Genomic DNA, 25,021 nt, shown 5'->3' on the forward strand with positions numbered 1-25,021 from the left:
CCTCAGAGAGACTTGATATTGAATATATAGAACAAAAACAGATTGGTATAAAAACAGTACTATAAAATGTGAAGGATCACTTGAAATTAAAACTACAATTGCAAAATTAAAAATTCAGTAAAAGAACCAAGTTGAGAGGAACTTAAAATATATAGAACAGGGGCACCTGGGTGGCTCAGTCAGTTAAGCTTCCGACTTTGGCTCAGGTCATGATCTTGCCGTCTGTGAGTTCGAGCCCCACGTCGAGCTCTGCGCTGACAGCTCAGAGCCTGGAGCCTGCTTCGGATTCTGTGTCCCCCTCTTTGTCTACCCCTCCCCTGCTTGTGCTTTCTCTCTCTCTCTCTCTCTCTCTCTCTCTCTCTGTCTCAAAAATCAATAAACATTAAAAAATAGAGAACAGAAGTACAGGAAAGGACGATACCAAGTGCTACCAAGAACATGGAGCACTTCAAATTCTCCTACTTGCTTGTAGCAGTGCTAATTGCTACAACTGCTTTGGAAAACCTGGTGGAAGTATTTCCTAAGGCTAAAGCTGAACGTGTGCCTGCCCTAGGAAGCAGCAATGCCATGCCAGTGCATATATTCAAAACGTGTGAGTGTACTCATGGCCACCAAAAGACACGTACAATTCCCGGTAGCATTATCTGTACCACAAGCTTAGTGGCTGTAAACAGCACCCATCTATTACCTTGTAGTTTCTATAGGTTAGAAGTCCAGGTGCAGCTTAGCTGGGCCTTTTGCTCAGAGTTTCACAGGGCTGCAGTCAACATGCTGGCTGGGGCTGTGTTCTCATCTGAGGCTCTGGCTTCCCTTCCCTTCTGGCTCTGGCTGTTGCCAGAATTAAGTTCCTTGTGGATGTAGGACTGAGGTCCTGTTTGCTAGCTGGCCATCAGCCCTGGGCCACTCTCAGATCCTAGAGACTACTCACAGTTCCTTGCCAGATGACCCTCTCATAGGTGCTCTCACAACATGGTTGTCTACTTCTTTGAGGCCGGCAGGGAATTGCTCTAATTTCAGGGGAGGCCTGGCCCTCTTTTGAGAGGCTCATCTGGTTAGGTCAGATCCACCCAGGATAATCTCCCTTCTGATTAACTCACAGCAACTGATTAGGGGTCTTAATTATATCTGCAAAATCCTTTCAGCTTTGCTATATTCTATTGTTTATAAGTAGTGAATTCTGCCCATACAAGGACCAAGGGAGGGGATTATACAAGGACAGGTACACTACAGAAGTAGGAAGCTATATAATAAGGGCTATATAGACCTGTGGCTACCACAGAGGAACCCTGTCTTTCTTGAGCCTTAAGTCCATATCAGAAATATTAATCTAGTCAATTCCACATTTTTCCAGTTACTTTGGGATTTTCTTACTAATTACCAAATATCATTATCAGGCAATTCAGGATTTTCTCCTTCTTATGCCTAGGCTACCACCTAAATCCTGTGAGGCAGAGTTTCACGACATTTGGAGAGACAGTGAGCAAGCACATTTGATCCTTGTCATTGGTCCATGCCAGCCTCCACTGCACTGTGATGTGCAATCCCACCCAGCCCTGAGATAGCACGCCTTCATGCCAGCTTTCAATGAGGCATCAGCCTAACCTGGTATGCAGTCCACACCATTTTCCACTGTGACATTCGTTGGAGGGTGCTTCTCTCTCTCTCTCTCTCTCTCTCTCTCTCTCTCTCTCTCTCTCTCACATACACACACACACACACACACACACACACACACACACACAATTTCCGTGCCCTTCTTAGGGAACAGGTATATTCAGCTGCTTTTCCATGCCACTTTAGGGCCACAGGAAGGTCGGTGAGGGGGGGTGGCGGGTGCTGCCTCAGGCACTAATGCAGCTAGGCCATGCTGATCCAGTGTGAGGGGAATTCTAAGACTCAGTGCACTTTCCATAGTCCAGCAAGAGAACACAAGTCCCTTGCCCTTGGACTTCTACTGCATTCCCACCTTTGACCCTAACTCAGGGCTGAGGGCAGCACACATCGGTAAGTTGGTAAATACTACATGATACCTCACCACAGCCCAAGGGTGAGGATTCAGGGGAGAGTTCAAGGCTTAGCTTTCATTCTGGAGCCAGGACCCTCAGGTGAGCCCTCTTTGAGGACAGGCCCCGCCCCTTCTACTTGCTGCTGTGTCCCCGGGACTAGCACTGCTCATTGGGTTTCAGAGGATGACTGGGATGAGAGCCATGATCAGAATTACCTGGATGAGAAAGCAGAGCGGCCCAGGCTGTACTCAGCCCACCGCGAAGAGGGGCTGTCTCAAGCCCACACAGAGTGGCGGGCAGGGCCCTGGTCTCCGGGGGCAGGTGAAATGGTTCTGAGGAGCCTGATGTGGGCTTTGACTGCCACCAAATATGCTGGGCACCGAGGACCCCGTTCCTGGAAGTTGCTCTCGTGTGAGGCAGTTCTGGGGGTCTGCTCTCCAATGGCCTGGGCTGCCCTGAGGTCTGTGATGCAGTGGCAACATCCTGGCTCCTGGCTGGGGGCTCAAGGCGGTGAAAGTGAATTGGATCACAACCGGCATCTGATTCTGTTGAAGTAGAAGCCCCTTGGAGCATGCGGGGTAGAAGGACTAGGCATCACGGCAGCCTTGACAGTTGCTGAGCTCCTACCCTGGGTCACGCTCTGTGCCAAGGACCATAAGGTGAGCGGATTCTCTCATATGGAAGGGGTTAGTCACAGTCCCATGTGCCTCTGGACATCTTGCAAGCAAGCTTTCCCTTCCCTCATCTTTGCTCCCCTCCTCTCCCCCTTCCCTCTCCTGTTTCTTTTAAAGCCCAGACTTTTCCATCTTGTTATTCACTGATCCCGCCAGCTCAGCGGGGGTTGCGTGGACAGGTCGGGCTTGGAACAAGCAAACCTCCTGTTGTCAGAGCCAGGAAGCAGAGCATTTCTAAAATCTTCCACCAGGTGTCTCCCGAGCGCCAGTGTTTGCTAGCAACGCTTCCTAGGTGATTCATTTCCTCACAAGTATGCATTTTTCGTAGAGCATGAGCTTAAAACAAAATAAGTAAAACAGAAATGCTGAATCAGACCTTTGTAAGCATTGCTTTGTCACTGAGTTGAGGTATGACCGGTTCTTTTTCCGTTTGCGTTGCATTCATCGGGATGAGTTTACATTTGGTCACTCCCCTTCCTCCCTTTTCCCCGTTCCTCTTGGATTTAGGGAGGATTTCTGCTTATTCCCTCAGATCCAGTTTGACAAAGAACCTCAGGGAACAGAAACAATGACAGCTCTCTTGGAATAAAAAAAAAAGGACTCTTGGTAGAATGCTTTCTGAGCCAGGAGAGGCACTTCTGGTCGCTGGGTCTGCAGGCAAAGCCCAGATGTCACCAGGCGTTGCCAGCTTGCACACTCAGGCTCTGACAAGCAGATGCTTCTTGCAAAGGGGAGTCCACAGCCAGGTTGCCAAGGCAGCTCCCATCACCCCCTGCACTTCTGAAGCAAAAGCCGGAGGACGAGTCAGAGTGGGAAACACTGTAAGGTTTGGTGCTATTCTTCCAGGGGCCCTTCTGCTGGTGCCCTTATGAAACACACCTCAGGCGTGAATAGATGCATCGAAAGAAGGAACAGCTAAAGACGGCTTAAAATATGCCACCATCAAGGGATAAAAACAGGAGCATACAAGGAATCTTCGGAGTTGCACCCAATTACCATATGCCTTGTTAGACAGATGCCCTCATGAAGTTAGTAGCTGACACTGAAAAAGGTAGTAAGAGCTATCTTGCTGGTTTGATGAGGAAAACTGGCCTTCGTTTGCTATGACACAAGCCCAGTACTAAAAGGGGTGTCCTGCTTTGCCAAGAATTTCAATTCTGTCTTTACCAAGACATGACGTCCCTCTATGCTACATGCAGCCATCTGCTTTTTACTTGAAGAAACGTGCCATTTGGGAAGCAGTGGCTGTTATCACTTGTGGAACTGGTGTGATGTGATATGTCTGTAACATCATTGCAAAGCCTGTCAATATGAAAACTTCTCTAAGGGCCTGTAAGGGACCAATAAAAACACTGAGGGGTGGAAGGCATACCAAAGGGGGTTCTTGTTAAATGGCATGTGCCGTTCACATTTAAAGTTTTCAAAAGTCCTCAAAGTTGGGATGTCTCTCCATTGAGTCTTGGAGTCCAAGGGCAGCCTTTGAATCCTGGGCAGGAGCAAAGCCTCATAAGTCCCAGTCCTCCCCCTTGAGTGACAGTGTGTTGAGTGGCCATAAGATGGGACAGTTGAAAGAGCATGGGCTCTGCCATCAGACAGAGCTGCTTTCAATCCCAGGTCTGCAGCGTGGACGTCGCCTACTGCTAACCTTCCCTGGGTCTCCTGGAAGTAAGAACCCCACAGAGACCAGCTGGTGCCCCTCCCCGGCCTCCAGTAGGCACTCAGTGAACAGGGGTTGTGTGTAGCCCATGGAGTCCCAGATCCCCGCCTCCTCCGGCTCCAGCCCCACGGGGGCACAGCTGCAGTGATCACCGGCTCACCTGAGCCTCACACCGTGGCTCGTGAACTTCACAGAGATGCTAGCAGGGCCAGCGAAACATTTCCAGTTACAAAGCCACAGCCTGTGGCATGGGGTGGGGGGGCTTCAGTCTTCACTCAAGTGATGCCTGTCCGGATGCCAGATAGGCTCCAGGGAGCACATGTGGCGTTTCCCAAGTATGCCTTTCACGGTACTAAGATCAGGGGGAACCTGGTTTTCCATTTCCTGTGTAACTGGTCTTCTACATCAACAAGCTGCTTAAAGAGTAAGTTCCCAGAGGGATGCGACGGTGGGATGGCGGTGGGGTGGCATCAGCATTTCTCATGCCATTGTCAGCTGGCGGGGGGTCAAGTCAAACGAAAGATGACAGCACCACTGTCTTGCTTCTCTTTCCTGTAACATCTTTGTGCACCAAATCCATTCCAGCCTTTTCAACTCATTAAGTCCTCACTGCGGCCCCAGGGACTGTGCGCTCTGTATTAGCTCCAGTACACAGATGGTCAGACAGAGGTTTGGAGAAGGGGCATCACTGGCTCAAGGTCTCACAGCCAAAAGGGTTGGAACTTAAACCCTGACCTCTTAGCCACAATGCCACACTGCCACAGACTGACCCAGGCCAGGGCCTTGTCTGGGCTGCTGAATGAGCCTTGTACTATGAGGGTGATCACCGTATGTCCTCCCAGGCAACCAGGGTACATGGAGGGTCACTGAGGCACAGAAGCTGGATGGGCAGGTAAGAGAGAGCTTCTAGATCTTGGGCTGGTAGAAAACCCTAATTTTGCTCAAGGAAAACATTCACTTGGGAATTCGGGGCCCAAATGAATTCTAATGATAATATCATTAGTCGCCGAGTATGCAGTGAGTGAGAACTATGTGGCACTACCTGAAGTTTATATCCCAACCAGGGTGTGGGTTCTAGTACCCTCATTTTACATGAGGAGGAAATGGAGGTGAGGAAAGGTCACACAGTTTGTCAGTGACAAAGACTGACAAAGACAGGACTCCAGACCCGCTCTCTCACTTACTGCTTTGGTGAAGAGGAAGACAATGAACAAATGTGTGACCGCAAGGCACTCCCCTGCAGGAAGCACTCACAGCGCGCCAGGCCCCGTGCTGCCTGCCTCAGCCTCCAGGCTGCCTGGCCTCACCTAACCTCCTTGCCTCCTTAATGTTCACCTGTGTCAGCTGCAAGACATGAGATCACTAGTCAAGACACCCCCGGGTGAGGGGAAAATATCCAAAATCCTTCGAGAAAAAAATGGAGACGATGAACGAAAACAAGACCACTGCAGACCAGCCTCAACAAGCTGCTCTCTGGCATCTTTTCATCCTGTCCAGAGAGAACTGACAGGCTCCCCAGGCAGAGGCCTGTGCAAGAGTAACCAGCACAGGCTGTGTGGCGTCCTCTCTACCCCTCTCCTCCAGCCATGCTTCCCTATCGATGCTGGCAAAGAGCTGTAGAAGCAGCACTTGGGCGTCTGAGGCTGCCAAGCTGCTTTCGTCATCACCTTTCTCTCAAAATCAGACCCCAGATCACACTACCTGAGTCATGTGAGTGGGCCCAGGCTCCAGGTGGCTGCACCGTGAGACTCACCTGAAGCAAGACTGCGGGCAGACCATGTGTAACATAAACGACTAGTGTACGTACATGCTTTTGCCAAGGGGCCTTCCTATGTTGAGCTCTGCGTCCATCCCATTTCCACCACGGAAAACTGTGCTGGGTATCAAATGAGATTTCCCATCATGGTGCGGTATGGCAGGAGGTGAGGTATCCACCCATCCAGGTTGACGCAGGGAGGGCCTCAGTCCTGGGAAGGGCGTCCCTGGCGGCCGAAGGCTGGAGGAAGGACAAACATCCAGGAACTCTAGGCCTCTATAAATCCAACAAATGTTGCCTCTTACTGGTGTTAGTATCACATGTGCACCATGCCTCATCCAAAACCTTGGGCCAGATGAATTTCAGAATTCAGAAAGGTGACAGAGCCAAGGGCCACGTATCAGTGACACCCTTGCAGGGTCTAGCAAACACATGGACATCACTTCACGGAAACATGTGACTATTAACACCAAGTGTTAATAATGAGGCAAATAAAGAATTAAAAAAAAGTGACTATTAACCCCAAGTGTTAATAATAAGGCACATAAAGAAAAAAAAATAAAGAAAATTCAGGATTCTCTAAATAGCTTCATGCCATCCATTTTTGGTTTTACCACCAGAAGCGTTTAGGTCAAGCTTACAGAAACACTTCTGGTTACCAAAGCTTTATGGATGACAGAATCGTGGGTGGCAGATCTTGGACCTGTATTACCTGAGGCGGCAGGCTGACATCGACTCCCACACAGCTGGGAAGAAGCTCCCAGATTTATGCATTGCCAGCACTGACATAGCCCTCAATTCTCAAACCCTGTCAGTTCGCGTAGGTTCACAAAGCCTCTCCATTGGTCCCAGGGGCCGCCATACATCTTTGGTCAAAATGCATGCACGGCACCCAAGACCCCAACCAGGCCACATCCTGTTACAGACTTTTCAGTATCTGCCCATCTCCCATCAGTAGGCTTCAAGATACAGGCCAGCAGTACCCCCCACATCCTTTCTTACTTAGCAAAGCCTACTTGGGAAGAGACGCCTCTTCAACCACTATTAGTAGTAGAATGCTTTATGGTTTACAGATTGCGCTCACATGAATTACCTCGTGTGATCCTCACCCTCAGGAGTTAACCTGGAAAATATTATCACTCCTTCGGGTAGATTTTTATATTAGACCTGTCTTTCAGATGAGGAAATTGAGGTTCAGAGAGGTAAAGTGATTTGCTTGGGCTCACACTGTAGTAGTGGGGGTGCCACAGATCAATCCCAGGTTCATAACCATAGAATAGACATTGGACTTCCTGCTATGATCCCCCTATGGAGGACAGGAGCCTGAGCAGCTACATCTAGGTTGCTTTACACACGCACGGGCACGCGCGCACACACACACACACACACACAAACACACACTTCCCTCTACAGGCAATGAATGCCACTTCACAGCATATCAAAATCTCTCAAACTCCTAAGCCAAAAATTGTACAGTAGACCTGAATTGATGGTGCCAGGTTGGAGGTGCTCCACAAATGCATCTGCTCCAGCCAAGAACCTTCCTTCAGTTCCCTGCAGGTATCTGGCCCTTCCCAGCAGCCCTTCCCCCACTTCCAACCTAAGAAGCCCCTATCTGCCTTCAAGCCCCAGCCCCTCATCCTAAGTCGGTAGTTCCTTCCTATTCACATTGACTGCCTCTCATTCTGCCTCGTTTCAGGCTCAACAGCATACAGGTCTGCCTGGAAGTTGCCTCCTCTCAGCTCTGAGGAACACACAGTGCACGCCTTCAAGGAACCTCTCGCAAGGTGGGTGTCTACTGGCTTAAATGTGCTTTGCCTCCCGATGTTCTGTCCCCAGATCTGCCTTCTCCCATCAGCCTATGTTTACACCAGTGCTAACAGACACGTGGTTATCAAAGGCCCTTCCTCCTCAGCAGGTATCTGATGTACAAGAGGCCAAAGCACCTCCGACCAAGCCAGCCGCAGGGTAGAGCGTGGCTGCGCCTGAGCAAAGGCAGCTGGTGCCCTACATTGCTTAGCTTACACCCACTCCTCAGGAATACTAGGTGTAGATTTATCCATTCAGTCAGTGTGGGTTGCATAGCCTCAGGCACTGCGAGAGCCTGACCACACCAGCGGGATGCTGACCCTAGAATGATAATTCTTGCTCTGCAGCTCCCTGGTGGACTGGTAGACTGTCAGGTGGGCATCCGGTTTGAAGGAACACCCTGCCCAACTCTGCTTCCTCCCTCTCCTTCAGTGGGGGTTAGACCCCAATCAGTCTTTGGCATTCCTAACTCCCTCTTGGGGTCAGCTCCCTGAAGGACTTAATCTGACATCGTTGGTTCCAGAGTGGTCCAAAAAGCAGGTGGCAAGATGGGGTCTAGTATGGGATTACTCTTCTCCTACCCTACTGGCAATGACGACCCATCCTGGAGGACGGGTGGTGTGCAGATAACCCCAGGCACAAGGAGACAGTCGAGCCACTAAAACTTTCACACTAGAACTTTTTGCTGAGCTGGCAGGTGGAGAGTAATTTCCTGGCAGGTGAGAAGATCCAGGTATGTGGAATGTATGAGAATGACAACTCTAAGGACGAAGGGAATGGATGGAGGTGACTTCTCTGCACTAGTGGCTTACAAGGGGATGAGAAGCTGCGGGTGATTAACAAGCTGAAAATGAAGGGGGAGCCCCAGAGTTTCCTTGGTAGCTTACAAAGTAGCCCCACTTCAGGCAGTGGCCAAAGGTCAAGCTCAGGATTTGATAGGAATGGCTGAACTTCAAAAATGGCTGAACGCTCAGCTAAGGCAGGCCTGTCATGCCAACATCAGAAGCCCACTTGGGAACACCTGCATCCCTGACACAAGGAACAGGGAGGGACGTGTAGGGGAAGAGCTGGACTCCCCAGAGGTCTCTGAAACTTGAGTCTGTGGCAGCAGCCCACCCCTTCCCATAGTAAAGTGCTAGTACGTCCACCATAGCTCCGAGGGAGCAACACATTACCCAAGTCTTTCCCCAGAGGTGCCCTCCGTCCCAGGAGGCAGGGTGGCCAACCATCTTGATTTGCTACAGAACTCACCCTGCTCCAGCCAGAAGAGTTCCAGGGAAAGCAGGAAGAGATGGGCAGCCTACTGCCAGGTCCTCAACCAGAGTGAAGTCACCATGCCCAGCACAGGCAGGGCATACCAGGCCTGGTCAGGGAAGAAAGGCGGGAGAGGTAATTCTCCCACCCCTCCCCCACCACGACTGCAGTAGAGGCCCTGGGGTAGCACCGAATGGCCAGAAGCCAGGGGCTCATGATCACAGACATCACTGACCAGGAGGTCTGACCCACAGCGTGGTGGAAGTGGAGGCCTTCCTAGCGATGTAATGGACAGGCAACCAGCCAAGGTACAGCCTCAAGTGGATATTCAAAAGAGCAAGAACACACAGTAAGAAGCTGAGTGCAGCCACCCCAATAAACAAGTCATGATCCCTTGCCCCACTTCTGCCCCTGAGCCAGTTCTGAGACCTACAGCTGAGACAGGGAAACTGAAGGACTCCATAAAAATCGGGTTTTTTGCTCCTTTTCCTGCTTTTATTCTTGGTAGGACCTGCACCCCTACTTTACACATCTCATAATGCAAATAATGATTTCTCTAGAGTAGATGACATCCAAGGAAGTACCAGGTGACAATGACCAGACGAAGCTGCCATATGCCTATTCCAGACCACTGGTGCTAGACATCTTGATGCCAAGGCCCCTGGCTCTAAGGAATGACACCTGGGCCCCCGCCTTTGTTCTAAGGGTTCCTGGATTCCTGAGGGGACACATACACCAGGCCTCAATAAAAACCCCAGACCCCAGACAAAGACGAGACTCCCTCCTTTCTTTCCTTCCAGAGTCACCTGAATACTCTGTCCTTGCACTTTCCCTATATCTTCAATACACTCTGCATTCACCTCCTGCTAGCTCACGTTTGATTTCTATTCTGCGTGCAGCCAGAGACACTCCTGGCTAGTCCTGCAGGAACCCTCTGGGTCCTCAGAATTAGCCTGCTGGCATCAAAACCATGGACTAGGGAAGTAGCCAGGTCCCCAGGTAGAAGGACACCACAGCACCATGGCAAATAGATACTGGAATGATCCCCCAGCCCTTCCCAAAGGGACCTCTGGGTGAATGAACACTAGGAAACAGGATAACCACAGTTCAAGGCTGTTGGGCACAGTGTCCAAGTTGACACTGATATGAGAGACTCAATAAACTGTGTCTCCAAATCTGCTTCAGGAGGACCCCCTATGCCGGACCTTCTGAAAAGAGAATGTCATTGGGTCCAAGGTATGCTGGGCTATCCCTGAGCATCTGTCAGTTGGCCTTGAGTGGGGCAAGTCTGGAATCCGATATACTCCAGGATGAGGTGCAGAGCTTAGTGAAATGTCTTCTGAGGAACCTTTCCGAACATGGAAGAATACTTAATGTTAAGTGAAAAAATACAAGACAAGATGGTAATACAGAATGAACTCAAAGGAGTAAAGAAAAAACACAGAGAAAGGTCTAGGGAAGTATGCCCAAATTATGAGCCTTCTTGCCTCCGGGTAATGTCGAAGAGCTCAGGAGTGATGGAAACATGGAAATGAGCATCTCCCCACCCCCCATTAAAGTTGATATAATAAGCTGTAACATAAATACAAGGGTGTAGAATTCCAGAAGTTCACAGCAACTCCCAAGGTTCCAACTGGGCTGTGCCACATTCTGTGTGCAGGCCCGAGACCTAACCAGCGACGTCAAAGTAGCCCACCCGTGTCCGCAGGTACCCCACGGTGCAGCTTCTTCCCATGGACTTAGAGGGCCATTTAAACAAAACCAGAAGTAAGTGGTTCTCAGGCTGGACCACTTGACCTGGGCCACGTTGAGAGGGACACCACCAACAAGAGTTGCCCAGGGGCAGAGGGGAAGGGGGGCTAGGGGAGTGTGCATCTTGGAAACAGGACAGATGAAGATCTGGAGATAAAAAGGGAGTGCTGGAGCAGAAGAAACAAGGCTCGCTATCTTTCCACAGCCACACAGCTGCCCTAGCGCTCGTCATGTGTGAGTCCAGGGCACGGAACTAAAGCCAAGCAGTAACCAAGAGAACTACAGAGGCAAGAATAGAAGGAGCCTTTTCTCATGGGCAGAGTGCTGGGCACACTGGCGCCTCCTCTTGGGGGCTGCTTATCTCAGGTGGCAGGGCTGGGGGTGGATGGCAGCCCCCAGCAGGAAGCACCCTGGGCGCTCCCTGAACTTTGGGGTCACTTACAAAGTGTCCATGCGAATACTGAGCCCAAAGCAGGTCCGCAAAGAGAGGAGGAAAAAAGCCCGAGGGGTAGCAGGAAGAATCTGAAACACAAACAACCAAGGCCCAATTTAGTATCCAGACTTCAAAAAGGGCTCCCAATGTGACTCTTGATCTCAGGGTTGGGAATTCAAGCCCCAGGTTGGGTGTGGAGCCTACTTAAAAAGATTTTATTTAAAAAGAAGCTCCCAGGGGCACCTGGGTGGTTCAGTCGGTTAAGCGTCCGACTTCGGCTCAGGTCATGATCTTGCAGTTTGTGAGTTCGAGACCCGCGTTGGGCTCTGTGCTGACAGCTCAGAGCCTGGAGCCTGCTTCGGATTCTGTGTCTCCTCCTCTCTCTGCCCCTCCCATGTTCATGCTCTGTGTCTGTCTCTGAATAATAAATAAATGTTAAATATTTAAAAAAAAAATAAATAAAAATAAAAAGAAGCTCCCGGGGGCACCTGCGTGGCTCAGTCAGTTAAGCGTCTGACTCTTATGATTTTGGCTCAGGTCATCTCACGGTTCGTGACATCAAGGCCCGCCTCAGGCTCAGTGCTGACAGCACAGAGCCTGCTTGGGATTCTCTCTCTCTCTCTGCCCCTCCCGGGCTCATGCTTTCTCACTTTCTCTCACTCTTTCAAATAAACTTAAAAATTTTTCACGAAAAAAGAGCTCCCCTAACTCACTACAAAAAACACAAGCAACTCAATATAAAGATGGGCAAAAGGCACTTCAGAGAGGAGGAACCAGACCTGACAAGAAGTATGTGAGGGGAGCCAGGGGTTTGGCTAAAGCTGGTCCCAGACCAGTGGTGCCACAAAACACACAGCAGGAGCAAACTGGAAGCCTCTCTGGGCCTCAAAGGCAAAGAAGCACATGGGGTGGGGAGGAGGCAACATTCTCCACAGTGCAGTTTGCACCTCTTGGCAAGTGAAAGAATGGGTGACAGGGTCAGAGAAGGAGAGGAAGGGAGGAGGTGTATAGGGATCACACTGAGCACAAAGGATCAGCTAGGCAGGGGAACGTTTGGGCCAAAGAGGATGGCAGAGCCAGAGTGATTAGCACCAAGAGTAACAGTGGTGGCCAGTTCCTAAGGGACAGCTGAAGCCAGGGAGCTGGGTGGACAGAGGTCACTGGAGAAAAGGATGAGAAACAGCAAAGACAAGTGCTCAGACTGGCCATGGGGGACAGGGAGTTCTACACTGAGCAGGTGCCATGGGCTCCAAAGGGGTGATGTCCTGGGGTTGCAGGCCCTGCAAAGGGCAATGGTGAAAACGGCAAGGACTTCCTAAAAGGAAGATGGGAGGAAATAAATAAAAAATAAAAAATAAAATAAAATAAAATAAAATAAAAGGAAGATGGGGTGTATTATGGGGACAGAACCGTGGTCTGAAAAATAGTCTCCACAGCCCTGAGGCCAAAATCCCGGGAAGGTACCCTCTGTCCCTCACCTCATGACCAGCATTCCTGTTTCCTCCCGCTTCTGCCAGGAAAAGACATGGTGCTGCTACCGGAAGAGAAAGCAGTCCTCCTGTTTCTTGTAAATGTTTTTTCATTTATTTTGAGAGAGAGAGAGAGAGAGAGAGAGAGAGAGAGAGAGAGCCTGAGCACAAGTGGGGGAGGAGCAGAGAGAGAGGGAGAGAAAAAAAAACCCAAGTGGATTCTGTGCTCTCAGCACAGAGCCCTACACAGGGCTCAATCTCACGAACCGTGAGATCAAGACCTGAACAGAGATCAAGAGTCATACGCAACCGACTGAGCCACCCAAGCACCACAGCAGCCCTCTCTGTTGATTTAATATTTACTAAGCAACTACTGTATCCCAAGTACCTGGGCTACAGAAATGAGTAAGACACAGTCCTGGCCTTCAAGGAACTCAGTGCCCCTGAGAGGACCACAGACTCTGGGAGAGCAGTTACAACACTGGGAAATAAGAGCCCAGTGAAAGAAGGGAGGGAGGGAGGTATAGAGTGCTACCTGAACTAGCAGAGAAGAGTGACTGATGCTTGGGCATGAAGAAGTATACGGGATGATGAATTTGTGCCTGGAAGGAGGACAGGACCTGGCCAGAAGAGGTGAACATTCCACGCTTCAGGTTGTCTTGGTAGGGTATGTGCGCTCAGGGCACAGGGACTCCACAGCACAGTGACCGACAGGGTTGGGCTGTAAGGAGGGAGAGAGCTGGTGCCACTGGATGGCCCTCCCAGAGCTCCCAGGTGGTGGGGCGTAAAGAGGATAGAGCTCACCGGTGTTTTCAGTATGGGGTTGATGACGACAGATGTGCAGCTAAGAAACCGAAGTGAACTGATGGCTTGTGTAGGACCCACTGGAGGAGGAAAGACAGGAGGCATCCAGGCCGGTGTGGAGGCTCAGGTAAAAAGCCCCAGACCTCAGACCTGAACTCAGGAAGTAGCAGTGGGGACAAGAAGAGGAGCATCTATTCTGATCAGGCATTTGGGAGGCAGGGACACCGGATTTGGTCACCAAGCAAATGCGGAAGGAGGGTGAGGGTAAGGGAACCCCAGGAACAAAGCAGGGCGACAGGGAGTGTGTTGGGTCCCTGACTGAGAGGTAGAGGGCAGGAAACAGCTCTGACAGGGCGGTTGACTCTGTCTGGCACATGTCAGGTCTGAGGGGCAGCAGGAAACAGAGTAGGAATTTTTCTTCTCACCTGCAAAATACGTTCATATAAAGTCCGTCCCTCAGGACCCCACTGGCCATCCCAGGGTGCCCGGGCGTTCAGCCCGGAGGTGCGGGATTCAACCTGCGGGTACCACCCTCTTCCCGCCTCCGTGCTCTCCGGGGTCCATTTTAAGGGTCACCTCAGGTCGCTGAGGACCCTGGGGCTGCCACTTTGTTGCCTACGAGTGCGGCGCGGACTGGACGCTTATAAAGGGCACTGCCTGGTCTGCGCCACTGGCACACCTTTGCTAAGCCCCGCGCGGTTCCCAAAGTCCAACATTCCGGCCTTGCCAGCTCCGCCCTCCTCCACCGTAGCTCCACCCCAGCCACGCCCCGCGACACCCCAGCTCCTCCTCCCAGCCACTACACCAGCACAGCCTTGCTCAACCCCAGCCCCTCCCCGCCAGCTCTTCCACTAGTCCCGCTCCGCTCCTCCCCTACCACACCCTGCTCCACCCCAGCTCCTCCCCCGAGTTATTCCACCAGTCCCACCCTGCTCCACCCCAGCTTCACCTTCCAGATACCCTACCAGTCCAACCTTGCTACTCTCCACACCAGCCCCTCCGCAGCTCCTCCTCCGAACTATCCTAGCAGTCCCGCCCAGCCTCTCTACAGCCCCGCCCTGTTCCCCCCTCCCAGCTATCTCACCAGTCCACTTCGAGCCTCGAAAGCCCCGCCCCACTCCTCCCCATTTTCTGCTCCGAGCTTCCCCCGCCCACGTCGTTCTACTCAACCCCAGCCCCGCTTGTCACCTCCCCACCTTCTCCCAGCTTTTGCCCATCCCCGTGCCACCCTCCCCACCCCCGGCGCTAGCTACTACTTCTCCGACCTTTCCCCCAGACCGGCCCGGCTCATCCTCACCTCTCTCTCCTAACTTGCCACCAGCCACGCCCTCCTAGTCCCCCACTTCTGCCTTTGGAGGGTCCCCCAGCCCGGCCCTGCTACTCCCCAGGTGCTCATCCATTGTGCTTCCCCAGCTCTTCCCATGGCTCCACCTCCGTCTCCTAAATTTCATCCCACTCGTCCGCCAGCTCCGCCCCGCTCCTCCCCGCCTGCTCCCCTTAGTTCCATCCTGCTCCACCCTACCTCCTTCTACCCGGTGGTTCCCCCACTCCTCCTGTGATTCCACCACCCGCCAAAGCTTTCTTCCAGCTCCGCCCATCTCCACCCCCACCTCCACCTTCCCAACCTCCCCAGTTCCACCCCGCCCCTCTCCAGCTCCCCTTCTCAGCTCCGCTCTGCTCCTCCCCACCCCCACACCCATGGGTTCCCTGGCTCCTCCCCTGAACCCCCCCCACCCACAGCTTTCTCTCAGCTCCGCCCCCTCCTGCCCCAGCTCCGCCTACCCAACCTCCTCAGTTCCACCCCGCCCCTCTCCAGCTCCGCTTCTCAACTCCGCTCAGCTCCTCCCAGGGCCCTCCCCCCAGGGGTCCCCAGCTCCTCTGACTCTATCCCCCACAGTTTCTCCCAGCTCCGCCTCCACTGCCCCAGCTCCACCCTGCCCCTGCTCCAGCTCCTCCTGTCAGCTCTGCCCTCCTCCCCAGTGGTCCCCCAGCTTCCCCTTTGGCTCCACCCCAAGCTCCCCCCTGCAACTCCCCCAGTTACACCTCCCCAGGCCCACCCTGCTCTTCCCACAGCTACTCCTCCGCAGCTTTCCCATCTCCGTCCTGCTCCTTCCCGCTCATTGCCCTAGGTCCTGCCCCAACTCTTTCCCGCAACTGGCGCCAGCTTCTTCCACAGCCCTGTCTCACAGCTCCTCCTACCCCAGCTCCTAACCCACAGGTCCGCCCCCACCTACTCCTCCCCCAGCTCCGCCTCCCGCCGCCCCGCCCACAGCCCCACCCCCAGACTCGACTCGCCCCGCCCCTTTCCCCCCAACGCCCCACCCCCATTTCTATCCTCCTTCCGGTTCCGCTCCAGCCGCCAGCGCCAGCTCCCTATCAAGCCTGATGGTCCCGCGCGCCTCCCGGCCCCTTGAGTCCAACGACGTCTCCTAGCGACCGGGGCCTGCGGGCCTATGTGCGTGTGTACGTAAGTGCGTGTCCACGTAACTGCTTGTCTGCGTGCCTACGGGCTTTCGCCCTGGCGTGCTGCGTACCTCCGTGTGCGTACGTAACTACGTGGGTACGAGCCGGCGTATGCCCCGCAAAAAAGGAGCGGCAGCGTCTGTGCGGGTGCGTCAGGTGAGGGGCCGCCGGCGCCCGGCACCTGTCAGCGGTTCCTGGTGTCGGGCGCGGCGATGGCGGGACAGCCACGACGCGGACCGGGCGCTCTGTCCTCTCTCGGTGGGCCGCGTCGTCTCCTCGCCTGGGCGTGGGAGGCGGTCGTCCCGGCGCTGGTGGCCTCGCAGGGTCACGGGAAGCGGACGGTCCCGCCCGGTGGCCGCAGCCGAATCGGCCGAGCGCGCCTGCGGTGGGCGGGGGCGGGGCCGGGGCGGGGAGACCCGCCACGCGTGAAGGGAGCCAGGAAGCCCGTGCGGCTACGGCCTGCTCGACCCTCGGCCAGACGGTGCCTCTGGGCTGGGGGTTCCCGGACCAGAGGTCTGGAAGCAAGCGCAGAGCGGCCGCGGACACCCTTCCCTGTCCCCTTCTCCCTCCACCGTCACATGCCCGCGACGTACGTGTGCGCGGAGAAACGCGACCATACCTTTGCACGGGCACCGGTCCGCACGCAGTCATTCCGGCCCTCCCCGCCTCCCGCTGGGCCCTTAGGGCCGCGACCTCACCGAGGCCACCGGCTGTGCGGGATTCAGCCGGTTGCCCCTGGCACTCCTCCCGGGGGGGGGGAGGGGGGGAGGCTTCCAGGATTTGATTGAGGGGAACTGGACTGTAGGGCCCCCAAATCCTTCCCGTGTGACAGTGTGAGGGCCTGGTGTCCTCTTTCTCCTGTTGGATACGGGTCTGCTAGGCTGTGAGAACACGAGCCACTTACATGAAATGGTTTTCTCTGCTGCCGGCTGGGGCCTTATGTGGTTAGCAGAACCAACCCGTGAGTGAGGTGCAACGTGGAAGGCTGAGAAGTGAAGGAGGGGTGTCAGTCGTGTCAGGGCTGTCCGGCCGTGAGTTCCATGAAGATGGAACAGGCAGGGGGCAGGTCGCTGGTGCCTGCGGCAACCGGTGTGTTCATGGAGGGGGGCGGGCAGTGCGAGGCGAAGAAGTAGAGACTGTGAGTGTAGACCGCTGCTCCTGGGACCTCTGCTATGCAGAGGTTTAGACAAGTTGGCAGGTGCTGGAGACACGTGCGGGCTCAGGGGCTGGCGGGGGGGGGGGGTCTTTGTTCCTGCAGTGAGGGGTGTACAGGTGTGGCTTTCTGAAAGGGAGACCATCTACTCACAGGGGAGGGGAGTAGGGCTGCCTGAGCAAGAGCAGACGGGGTGAGGTCCTCCAGTGAAGGACTGTGCTTGGCCGAGAGCACAGCTGAGGGCAGGTGGCCACGCAGCTCAGCCCCAGACAGAGGGAACGCAGGGGGTGTGGTGCCAGGGCGGCAGAACGGTGGGTCGGGAAAGGGGTGATCCCAGGGCCTTATCTTTGAGAGTAGATGTGTTCTCTTAAACGAGAGGAGGGGTTGAGGCCAGGTTTATGTCCTTCGAGAACTGGGAGGAGAGATGATCCAGATTCGGGGTGCTCCTGAGTGCAGCGCAGTGCCCCAGGCCCTGTGATGAGGATGATGATAATGATGAGGGGCGGCCACTGTTTGTGGCTGTCCTGTTAGGTGCCACATGCCGGGCTAGGTGCCCCTGCACCTTGTCCCCGGTCCTCGCGGCCCCGATGGAGACTGGGGCTCCTTGAGGTGCCAGGACCCAGCTGAGGCTCGCGCCGGGGTCGTGCTCCTCCCACTGCACAGCTCTGCCGTGCGCGAGGAGGAGGGACCCCCTCGTCCAGGTGCAAGGACAAGGGGTAGGTGCACTCAGGTCCCCTGCAATCATGGGCTGTCTCTCTATCCCTCGGCGCCTCCTTCTCAGCTATAGAGCGGGGTGACGAAGCGCTGCCTTACTGGGTTATGTGAGGATCGAATCCTGTGATGTGTTGATTGTGCCCACCCCAGTGCCTGGCATGGAGACGGTGCGTGCACCCTGGTACCAGTTGTTCCTGCTCTGGTTCCTGGTTTCTCTAGGCCCGGGTCAGGGTCGGGGGGTATCTGTTGATGGTGGAGAGCAGTGGGGCAGGAAGGGGTCAGAGGAGAGTGGCGCCCAAAGGGGTCGGGAGGAGACAGCTGCCAGGACCATGTGCGATCACAGGGCGCCCCAGTGCTGAGCTGAGGTCGGATACCAAGGGTTTGCGCTCAGCAGCCCCAGGGTGGCGAAGCCCAGGATGTCCCTGTCTGTGCTGGGAGAGGGGTAGAGCCAGCTCACTGAGCCGTCCAGCCGAGGGGCCCCCCGCCATCTGTGCTCTCCTGGGGCTCAGTGACCTCCGATGTAGAACTGACCACAGGCTGTCCTGGCCATGCCTTTCTCTAGCTATCCCCGCCCTCCTCTCTGAGGTCCCCAACGACTCCATGTGATGGACACGTCATCCTGACCGCCGGCCCCTTCCTTTGTGCCCGTCAGCTGACCGTGTAGTGACAGAGGGGGAGGAGCCAAGGCTCTCCGTTCCCCCACTGTCCAGGTCAGTGGGCTGTCAGGGCACCCCCGGAGGACCCTGGGGAGAGGTCTTGCCCCCAGGTCATGAGCTTGGAGTGCTGGGCACGATGCCTGTTGACCTTCGTGGTTCTGTGTCTCCGCAGGCCTGGTGAGGCCCAAGGCGCTCTGGGGAGATGAAGTTCGGCTGCCTCTCCTTCCGGCAGCCTTATGCAGGTTTTGTCTTAAACGGGGTCAAGACCCTGGAGACGCGTTGGCGTCCTCTGCTGAGCAGCCACCGGAACCGTACCATCGCCATCCACATTGCTCACAGGGACTGGGAAGACACCGCATGGAGGGAGCTGCTGGCGGAGAGGCTTGGAATGACCCCTGCTCAGATTCAGGCCTTGCTTCTGGAAGGGGAAAAGTATGGCCGTGGCGTGATCGCTGGCAAGTGATGAGAAGCCGCATGCTGCTGAGACACCCCCAAGGGCTACTCCCCAGGACCTTGCTCAGGAGTTTTGTGCCTTGTTCCCTTGTGTGAGCTGCTTGGTGTGGGGGCCGTGGTTTCTTTAAGCAGCACACCTTCGGCGGGGCAGCAGGGGGCCCTGGGACTGGGGATGGGGGGAGTTGCTGAGGTCCCACGACTTCAGGTGAACCCTGCTTCCGCTCTGGGCCTCAGTGCCCGGTTCTGACCTGAGAGACAGGGACAGGTTCCAAGTGTGCATGTGACCTTCGCTCACGGTTGCGCGTGTGCCCGCGTGCGTGCGTGCGACAGAGACCGTGGAGGCGGCACGGTGCACACAGTGGGTCGGGGCAGACTCCAGACCCCGGGCTGTTGCCGGGCTTCCTGTGCGATGCCCCACCCCCACTGTCCCTGCATCCTGGGTGAGTCCCCTAAGCCCTCGGTGGGGGAGGTCCCACACGAGCACCTGCCACCTGCTGAAGTGCTCGGGGACCTGACTGCCTGTTCCGCCCAGCATCTGGGGCCCTTCTGGTCTGACCTCTGCCTGTTGCCCTAAGCTCTCTGGCTGGGGCCAGCCCATTATTTGGGGGTGGTCGTTGAGGACGAGGCCCTCCACTCCGTTTCGCTCCCTCCCTCGGCCTCACCCAGAACTCCCTAAGCAGACTTTGGCGTGTCGGGCATGCTCAGTCCGAGGGGCCCAGTGTACCCGGTGTCCCCTGGTCTCTGGTGGTTGTAACTTTGAATAATCATGTTCTCCCACAGGCGGGCCTTGGTTTCTGGAAGGAAAAACCATCGTGTGCTTCTCTTTGTGCTCAGGGCTTGTTGACATTGGGGAAACCGTGCAGTGCCCAGAGGACTTAGCTCCTGATGAGGTTGTGGCGCTGGAGAATCAAGCTGTACTGACCAGCCTGAAGCAGAAGTACCTCACCGTGCTTTCAAACCCCAGGTGGTTACTGGAGCCCATACCCAGGAAAGGCGGAAAGGATATCTTCCAGGTAGACATCCCAGAGCACCTGATGCCCTTGGGGCAGGACGCCTGGCGAGTGCGGAAGGTTACCGAGAAACCGGCTAAATCATGACCCATCGACTGACCGTCATGCCGCAGACCTACAAGCCAGGTTCAGTCTGAATCAGCCCTGCCACTGTGTGCTGTTCGTGGAGACAGGTCTCTCCACTCAGATGCAGGGGACAGGGCAGCGGGACTTTCCTCCTGAGATGCCTGTCTGGGCTCGCCGGCAGTCTCCAGGACTTCGACGTTCGGGATAAAGGGGAAGCGGCCAGTAAATGTCTTGGTGCCGCCACTACTTGAGTCCTTCTGACTTCCGGGTCGTACAGAGACATAGGTCTGAAGACGACCGGTTCGTGTTTCCTCCTCTCGTTGTTTTGCTCAGAACTCATAGGACGTTTGAACAGCATCCAGGGGACCTTGTGGGAAGGCTGGGAGCGGGCGCTAAAGGGGTGTGCAGGGGTGGCCAGCCACGGGTGCCCCCGTTCACCATGGCGACAGCATCAGACTGAGACACAGCATCCGTCTGTTCTTACAAATGACTCTTGCTCTGTTGTCGAAGCGTCCCTTGGCCCATGAAGTATGCGTGTTTGACACATCCCACAGCTAGCTACTTCATGGCCAAAGGAAGGATCCTAAATACAGCACCGATGGGAAAATGATTAAGTCGTGTTGTGTATTCTGTGGGAAATCTTTTGTTGTCGTTGTGTGCTTTCTTAGCAAAGTTTCTGGTGGTCCTTACCGATGGGGAAGATGGGCTGTCCCTCCCCCCAACCCCCAGGCATTGACTAGAATGGCCCGTCTCTTCTGAGCAACAAGAAAGTAGCCCCACGTCCCTTGGCAGATGGGGTGGCCCTGCTTTTAGGTGGGCCTCTTTGGCAGGCCCCTGGCTCTTGGGCTAGAGGCGCTCAGAAGCGCTGATCAGAAGTTTCTGCTGATCAGAAACTTCCCGGCATCACAGGGGCACCCGTGAGGAAAAGCCCTCCTGTTTCAAACACACGAATGATACGAGGTGACACCCCCAAGGTCAGGAGTGAGGCGGTTCTGTCTCCTGACCCGCGGGCGAGGCTCAGGGGACCAGATCTTCCTGGGCTTGCCTCCTCCATGCTCCCTAGCCAGGTCCTTGGCTGAGGCTGCAAAAACGCTGCCGCTTCGAAGGACAGAGGACAGTAGGGGGCCAGAACCTGTCTCAGGCCAGGATTCCCAGCCTCCCCGGGCTTATCGCATAAGGTGTGTGTAGCATCATACGTGAGAAAGAACACAGATTCGCCATTCTAGTCAGACTGTTTATTTACTCCCGCGGAGTTGTGTTTGTTTCCATTAAAGCCGAAAATAGATTGATGGTTACAGTGGTGACTTTTTAGCTGTCATCAGTGGCCTGTGAGCCTAGGGACCTGGATTTTCCTTGAAATGTTCACAGAGGGCACACTTGTAATCTGAGGAGCCCTCCTGCTCCTCGTTCTCACTGGGGGCCTCATTTGGGGACATGACTGACAGGGCTGCCAGCAGGATGGAATAACAGGTGTTATACAGAGACATCACTGTACCATAGTCGGGGTAAACTGGGGGGCTGACGGGCAGTTCCCCTGTGTCATCCCTTCTGGCAGTAGCCAGGGGCACAAACATCATGTTCCTGGAGGTGCCCTCCCCACTCAGGCCACCTGGCTCACTCGGGCCATGAGTTGCCATGGCATACCCGGCTGCGCTGCTCAGAGACCAAATGCCAGAGAAGGCGAAGGGCTGGCTGCTGCTGGGACCCTGAGCATTTGGGGCTGCGCCGAGGACCGTCTTGTCGTCGTTGGCGGGTTCCTCGTGATGGATTCGTGGGGACTGTCTTGTTGCTGCCACCGGCTTCTTTCTCTTTGGAGTTGGTGCACTGGTGCCTAGCCAGGTGGTGGTGACTCTCAGGTCACTTTTCCTCTGAATGTTCCTGAGCAGGAAAGGCTTGTCTCTCTGAAAGTTGGCGTTGCGGTAAATCTGAAACGAGATGCGAGATTCATCATTTTAGTCATTCTGGGAGGGAAGATTTGTGTCTGCTGCCGCCGAGACTGCCACCTCCTTTCCCTCTTCTCCCTCCCCTCCCCCTCCCCTCCCCCTCCCCCTTCTTCCTCCCCTTCTCCCCCATCCTCCCCCTTGCCTCCCTCTCCCTCCTCTTCCCCCCACAATCCCCTTCCACCTCTCTCCTTCCTCTTCTTCTCCCCCCTCCCCCTCCTCCTCCCATTCCCCCTCCCCCCTTACCCCCCCCCCCACTCCCTGCCCCTGGATCCCCCCACCACCACTCCCTGCCCCCGGCCCCTCCCACAGCAGTCATAATGGTCTGGTTCCACTATGGAGAAAAGTTCCTTTTAAGTTGTCTACAAGGCTCACTATGCCCTGGGACCTAACTAAACTCACTGAATAAAGACACATAAAGCCCAGTTGAAGGGATTCACATACCTATTTGACGTTACCTGGCCTCTGAATGTTTAGTCATACCTGCACACTCCATCTAAGGGGGTTGTAGGTTAATAGGAAAGCCTAGACTTTCTCATCTCTCCATAATGTCTCTCGAGAAAGAAAGTTGTCCTCGGAAATTAAACCCTTTCAGTAGATCATTCATCTCGGGTCTACTAGGAAGGTGCTGAAAAGACAGAAAACATGGGAAACCAAGGACTTTCTACTTACCAGCATTCTCTTATTCCCTGGGGACTGAGTCCCCCGAGGGTTGGTTGCGCGTATTTTGCTGAAGCCGTACAGGTTCAGCAGGCGGATGAAAGTCTTCAAGCTGTCAGTTTCAAAGATTCTCTCCGCGCCTCTGCGGTGAAGAACCTCCCTCTGGAAAAGGTCTTCGTCGATGATCACGGTGTCCCCGGCATCGTTCCAGCGCACGGACGTGAAGGTGTTGTCCTCCAGGATCATCCAAAGCTTTCTTGGGAAGGAGAGCCCAAGAATACTGTTGTTTTCTCCCACGTTGGCGGCGCCTTGGTTTGGGGCCTGTGGTTGTGGGTTGTCTTGGGGGCCTGGATCTTGGATCACTGCTTGGTCCCTATTCATCACCAAAATCTCCCCGGAATCCAAATTTGGATCCTGGGATGAACTAGATGGTAATTCTGGTGCTGGCTCTCCATCATCAGATGGGGCCAGCTTCCCTTTGGGTATCTCCTTAGCACTCTGACTAGCCATGGAGCTAGTCTAGACCAAGAGCACTTTTGCCATGAGAATGTCTCACTGACCTCTCAAGTCGCAAATGCCTTCGGTCAGTATGGGGATGCCCAATATATCCCGTCCACAAAATTCTAGAATCTCGTAGTGAGGCAACCAGCTACCTAAGTCATCGCCTCTTTATTTGTCATGTGATGTCACAAAGGTGGCTCACAGCTGATCTGGCAAGGCAGCACTGGCCAAGTGTGGGGGAGGGGATGGGCACAGGGCCCCCAGCTTCTCTCTTTTCCAAAAGTATATGCAAACATCTGGTTTGAGTTCCCAGGAAGGGCTCCTGTCTGCAGCCAGGAAGGAACATTGTTTCATGGGACCAGGCCCTGGATGGGAAGAGAAACCATGATCCAAGGTCCACTCCCACTCCAGGGATGGGGGAGACAAGTTGCTGGTCTCTCAGATTTGGTCAAGAGCCAGGCCCTGGTTAGTCCTGGCTTGGGCTGCCCCCAAGACTGCCTGGGTCAGATGGACCCTTGGGGTCGGTACCTCTCAGAAGATGGCAATCCCTAGAGGACTTGTCCTAGTCTTACTTGGTAGCCCCCGTTTATTCCTACCTGCCCTCCCCCCCCCATACTTACTGCTTTGGTCTCTTCCAAAATTTCCTGCTGGTTACTTGGTACTGCTCAGAAAGGCCCCAACAAAAAGTCCTGTTTTCATGCCCCCTGTGTCAAGTTGTCCTCAGGGTAGGGTCTCAGGCCCCCTTTTATGCTGCCCCCACACAATTCCCTTTTTGGTCTCTTCCAACTGTTCCTGCTAGTTAGTTGGTCCTGCTCAGATAGGCCCCAACAAAGGGTCCTATTTTCTTGTCCCCTGGTTCAAGTTGTCCCCAGAGTAGGGTCTCAGTTGATGAGCCCCCCTTTTATTCCTGCCCCCCCCCACTTCCTGCTTTGGCCTCTTCCACGTATTCCTGCTGGTTAGTTGCTCCTACGCATATAGGCCCCAGCAAAGAGTCCTATTTTCTTCCTCCAGGTCAAGTTGTCCTCAGGGCAGGGTTTCAGTTGGTAGCCCCCCATTTATTCCTGATGCCCCCCCACACTCACCGCTTTGGTCTCTTCCAACTGTTCCTGCTGGTTAGTTGCTCCTGCGCATAGACCCCAAAAGAGACTCCGATTTTCTTGCCCCCTAGGTCAGGTTGTCCCCAGAGTAGGGTCTCAGTTGGTAGCCTCCCCTTTTATTCCTGTCACCCCCCCCCCCCACTTCATGGTTTGATCTCTTCCATTGTTCGGGCTTGTTAGTTGCTCCTGCTCAGATAGGCCCCAACAAAGAGTCCTGTTTTCGTGCCCCTAGGTCAAGTTGTCCTCAGAATAGGGTTTCAATCGGTAGCCCCCCATTTATCCCTGTCGCCCTTCCCACAACTTACTGCTTTTGTCTCCTCGAAAGATTCCTGCTGGTTAGTTGTTACTGCTCAGACAGGTCCCAACAAAGAGTCCTGTTTTCTTGCCCCCTACAATAAGTTGTCCTCAGAGTAGGGTCTCAGTTGGTAGCCCCATTTTATTCCTGGCCCCCCCACCACTTCTTGGTTTGATCTCTTCCACTGTTCCTGCTGGTTAGTTGGTCCTGCTCAGATAGGCCCCAACAAAGAGTCCTGTTTAATTGCCCTCTAAGTCAAGTTGTCCTCAGAGTAGAGTCTCAGTTGGTAGCCCCCCTTTTATTGCTGCACCCCCACACTTCCCACGTTGGTCTCCCCCAATTGCTCCTGCAGGTTAGTTGCTCCTGCTCACCTAAGCCCCAAGAAAGGGTCCCATTTTC

At 54.5% G+C, this 25,021-nt stretch overlaps 3 protein-coding genes across 18 annotated transcripts in view; 1 reads left to right on the plus strand and 2 right to left on the minus strand.

Annotated features, from left to right (window-relative positions):
- Positions 1-14,357, minus strand: part of IDS (iduronate 2-sulfatase) — a 40,500-nt gene extending 26,143 nt beyond the window's left edge. For 2 of the 6 annotated variants that reach the window (XM_045050358.1, XM_045050357.1), the window contains exons 1-2: positions 14,040-14,345; positions 11,351-11,430 (exon numbers count right to left, since the gene is read on the minus strand). In XM_045050358.1, coding sequence (XP_044906293.1) covers positions 11,351-11,430; positions 14,040-14,089 — 130 coding nt within the window. In that variant the 5' untranslated portion in view covers positions 14,090-14,345. Of the gene's footprint in view, positions 1-11,350; positions 11,431-14,039 lie in introns of all 6 variants that reach the window. The other 4 variants (XM_045050356.1, XM_045050355.1, XM_045050354.1 and 1 more) reach the window with 4 other exon arrangements.
- Positions 14,358-15,922: 1,565 nt separating this feature from the next.
- On the plus strand, positions 15,923-20,739 carry EOLA1 (endothelium and lymphocyte associated ASCH domain 1). 11 transcript variants are annotated; one of them, XM_045050368.1, is made up of 4 exons: positions 15,961-16,077; positions 18,507-18,654; positions 18,773-19,055; positions 19,834-20,739. In XM_045050368.1, exons 3-4 carry the CDS (start codon positions 18,803-18,805, stop codon positions 20,148-20,150), a joined length of 570 nt encoding a protein of 189 aa, XP_044906303.1. In that variant the 5' UTR covers positions 15,961-16,077; positions 18,507-18,654; positions 18,773-18,802; the 3' UTR covers positions 20,151-20,739. The 11 variants fall into 11 exon arrangements, with proteins under 11 accessions (XP_044906298.1, XP_044906299.1, XP_044906304.1 ...); XM_045050367.1 differs by having other exon boundaries at positions 15,964-16,081; XM_045050370.1 differs by lacking the exon at positions 15,961-16,077 and adding an exon at positions 16,248-16,335.
- A 610-nt stretch (positions 20,740-21,349) lies between these two features.
- Positions 21,350-23,346, minus strand: LOC123383270 (heat shock transcription factor, X-linked member 3-like). The gene is made up of 2 exons (XM_045050359.1): positions 22,742-23,346; positions 21,350-22,054 (listed from the first exon to the last, which is right to left on the minus strand). Exons 1-2 carry the CDS (start codon positions 23,237-23,239, stop codon positions 21,464-21,466), a joined length of 1,089 nt encoding a protein of 362 aa, XP_044906294.1. The 5' UTR covers positions 23,240-23,346; the 3' UTR covers positions 21,350-21,463.
- Between the last annotated feature and the right edge of the window lie 1,675 nt (positions 23,347-25,021).

Source organism: Felis catus, chromosome X, assembly GCF_018350175.1.
Source record: "Felis catus isolate Fca126 chromosome X, F.catus_Fca126_mat1.0, whole genome shotgun sequence".
NCBI classification, from domain to species: domain Eukaryota; kingdom Metazoa; phylum Chordata; class Mammalia; order Carnivora; family Felidae; genus Felis; species Felis catus.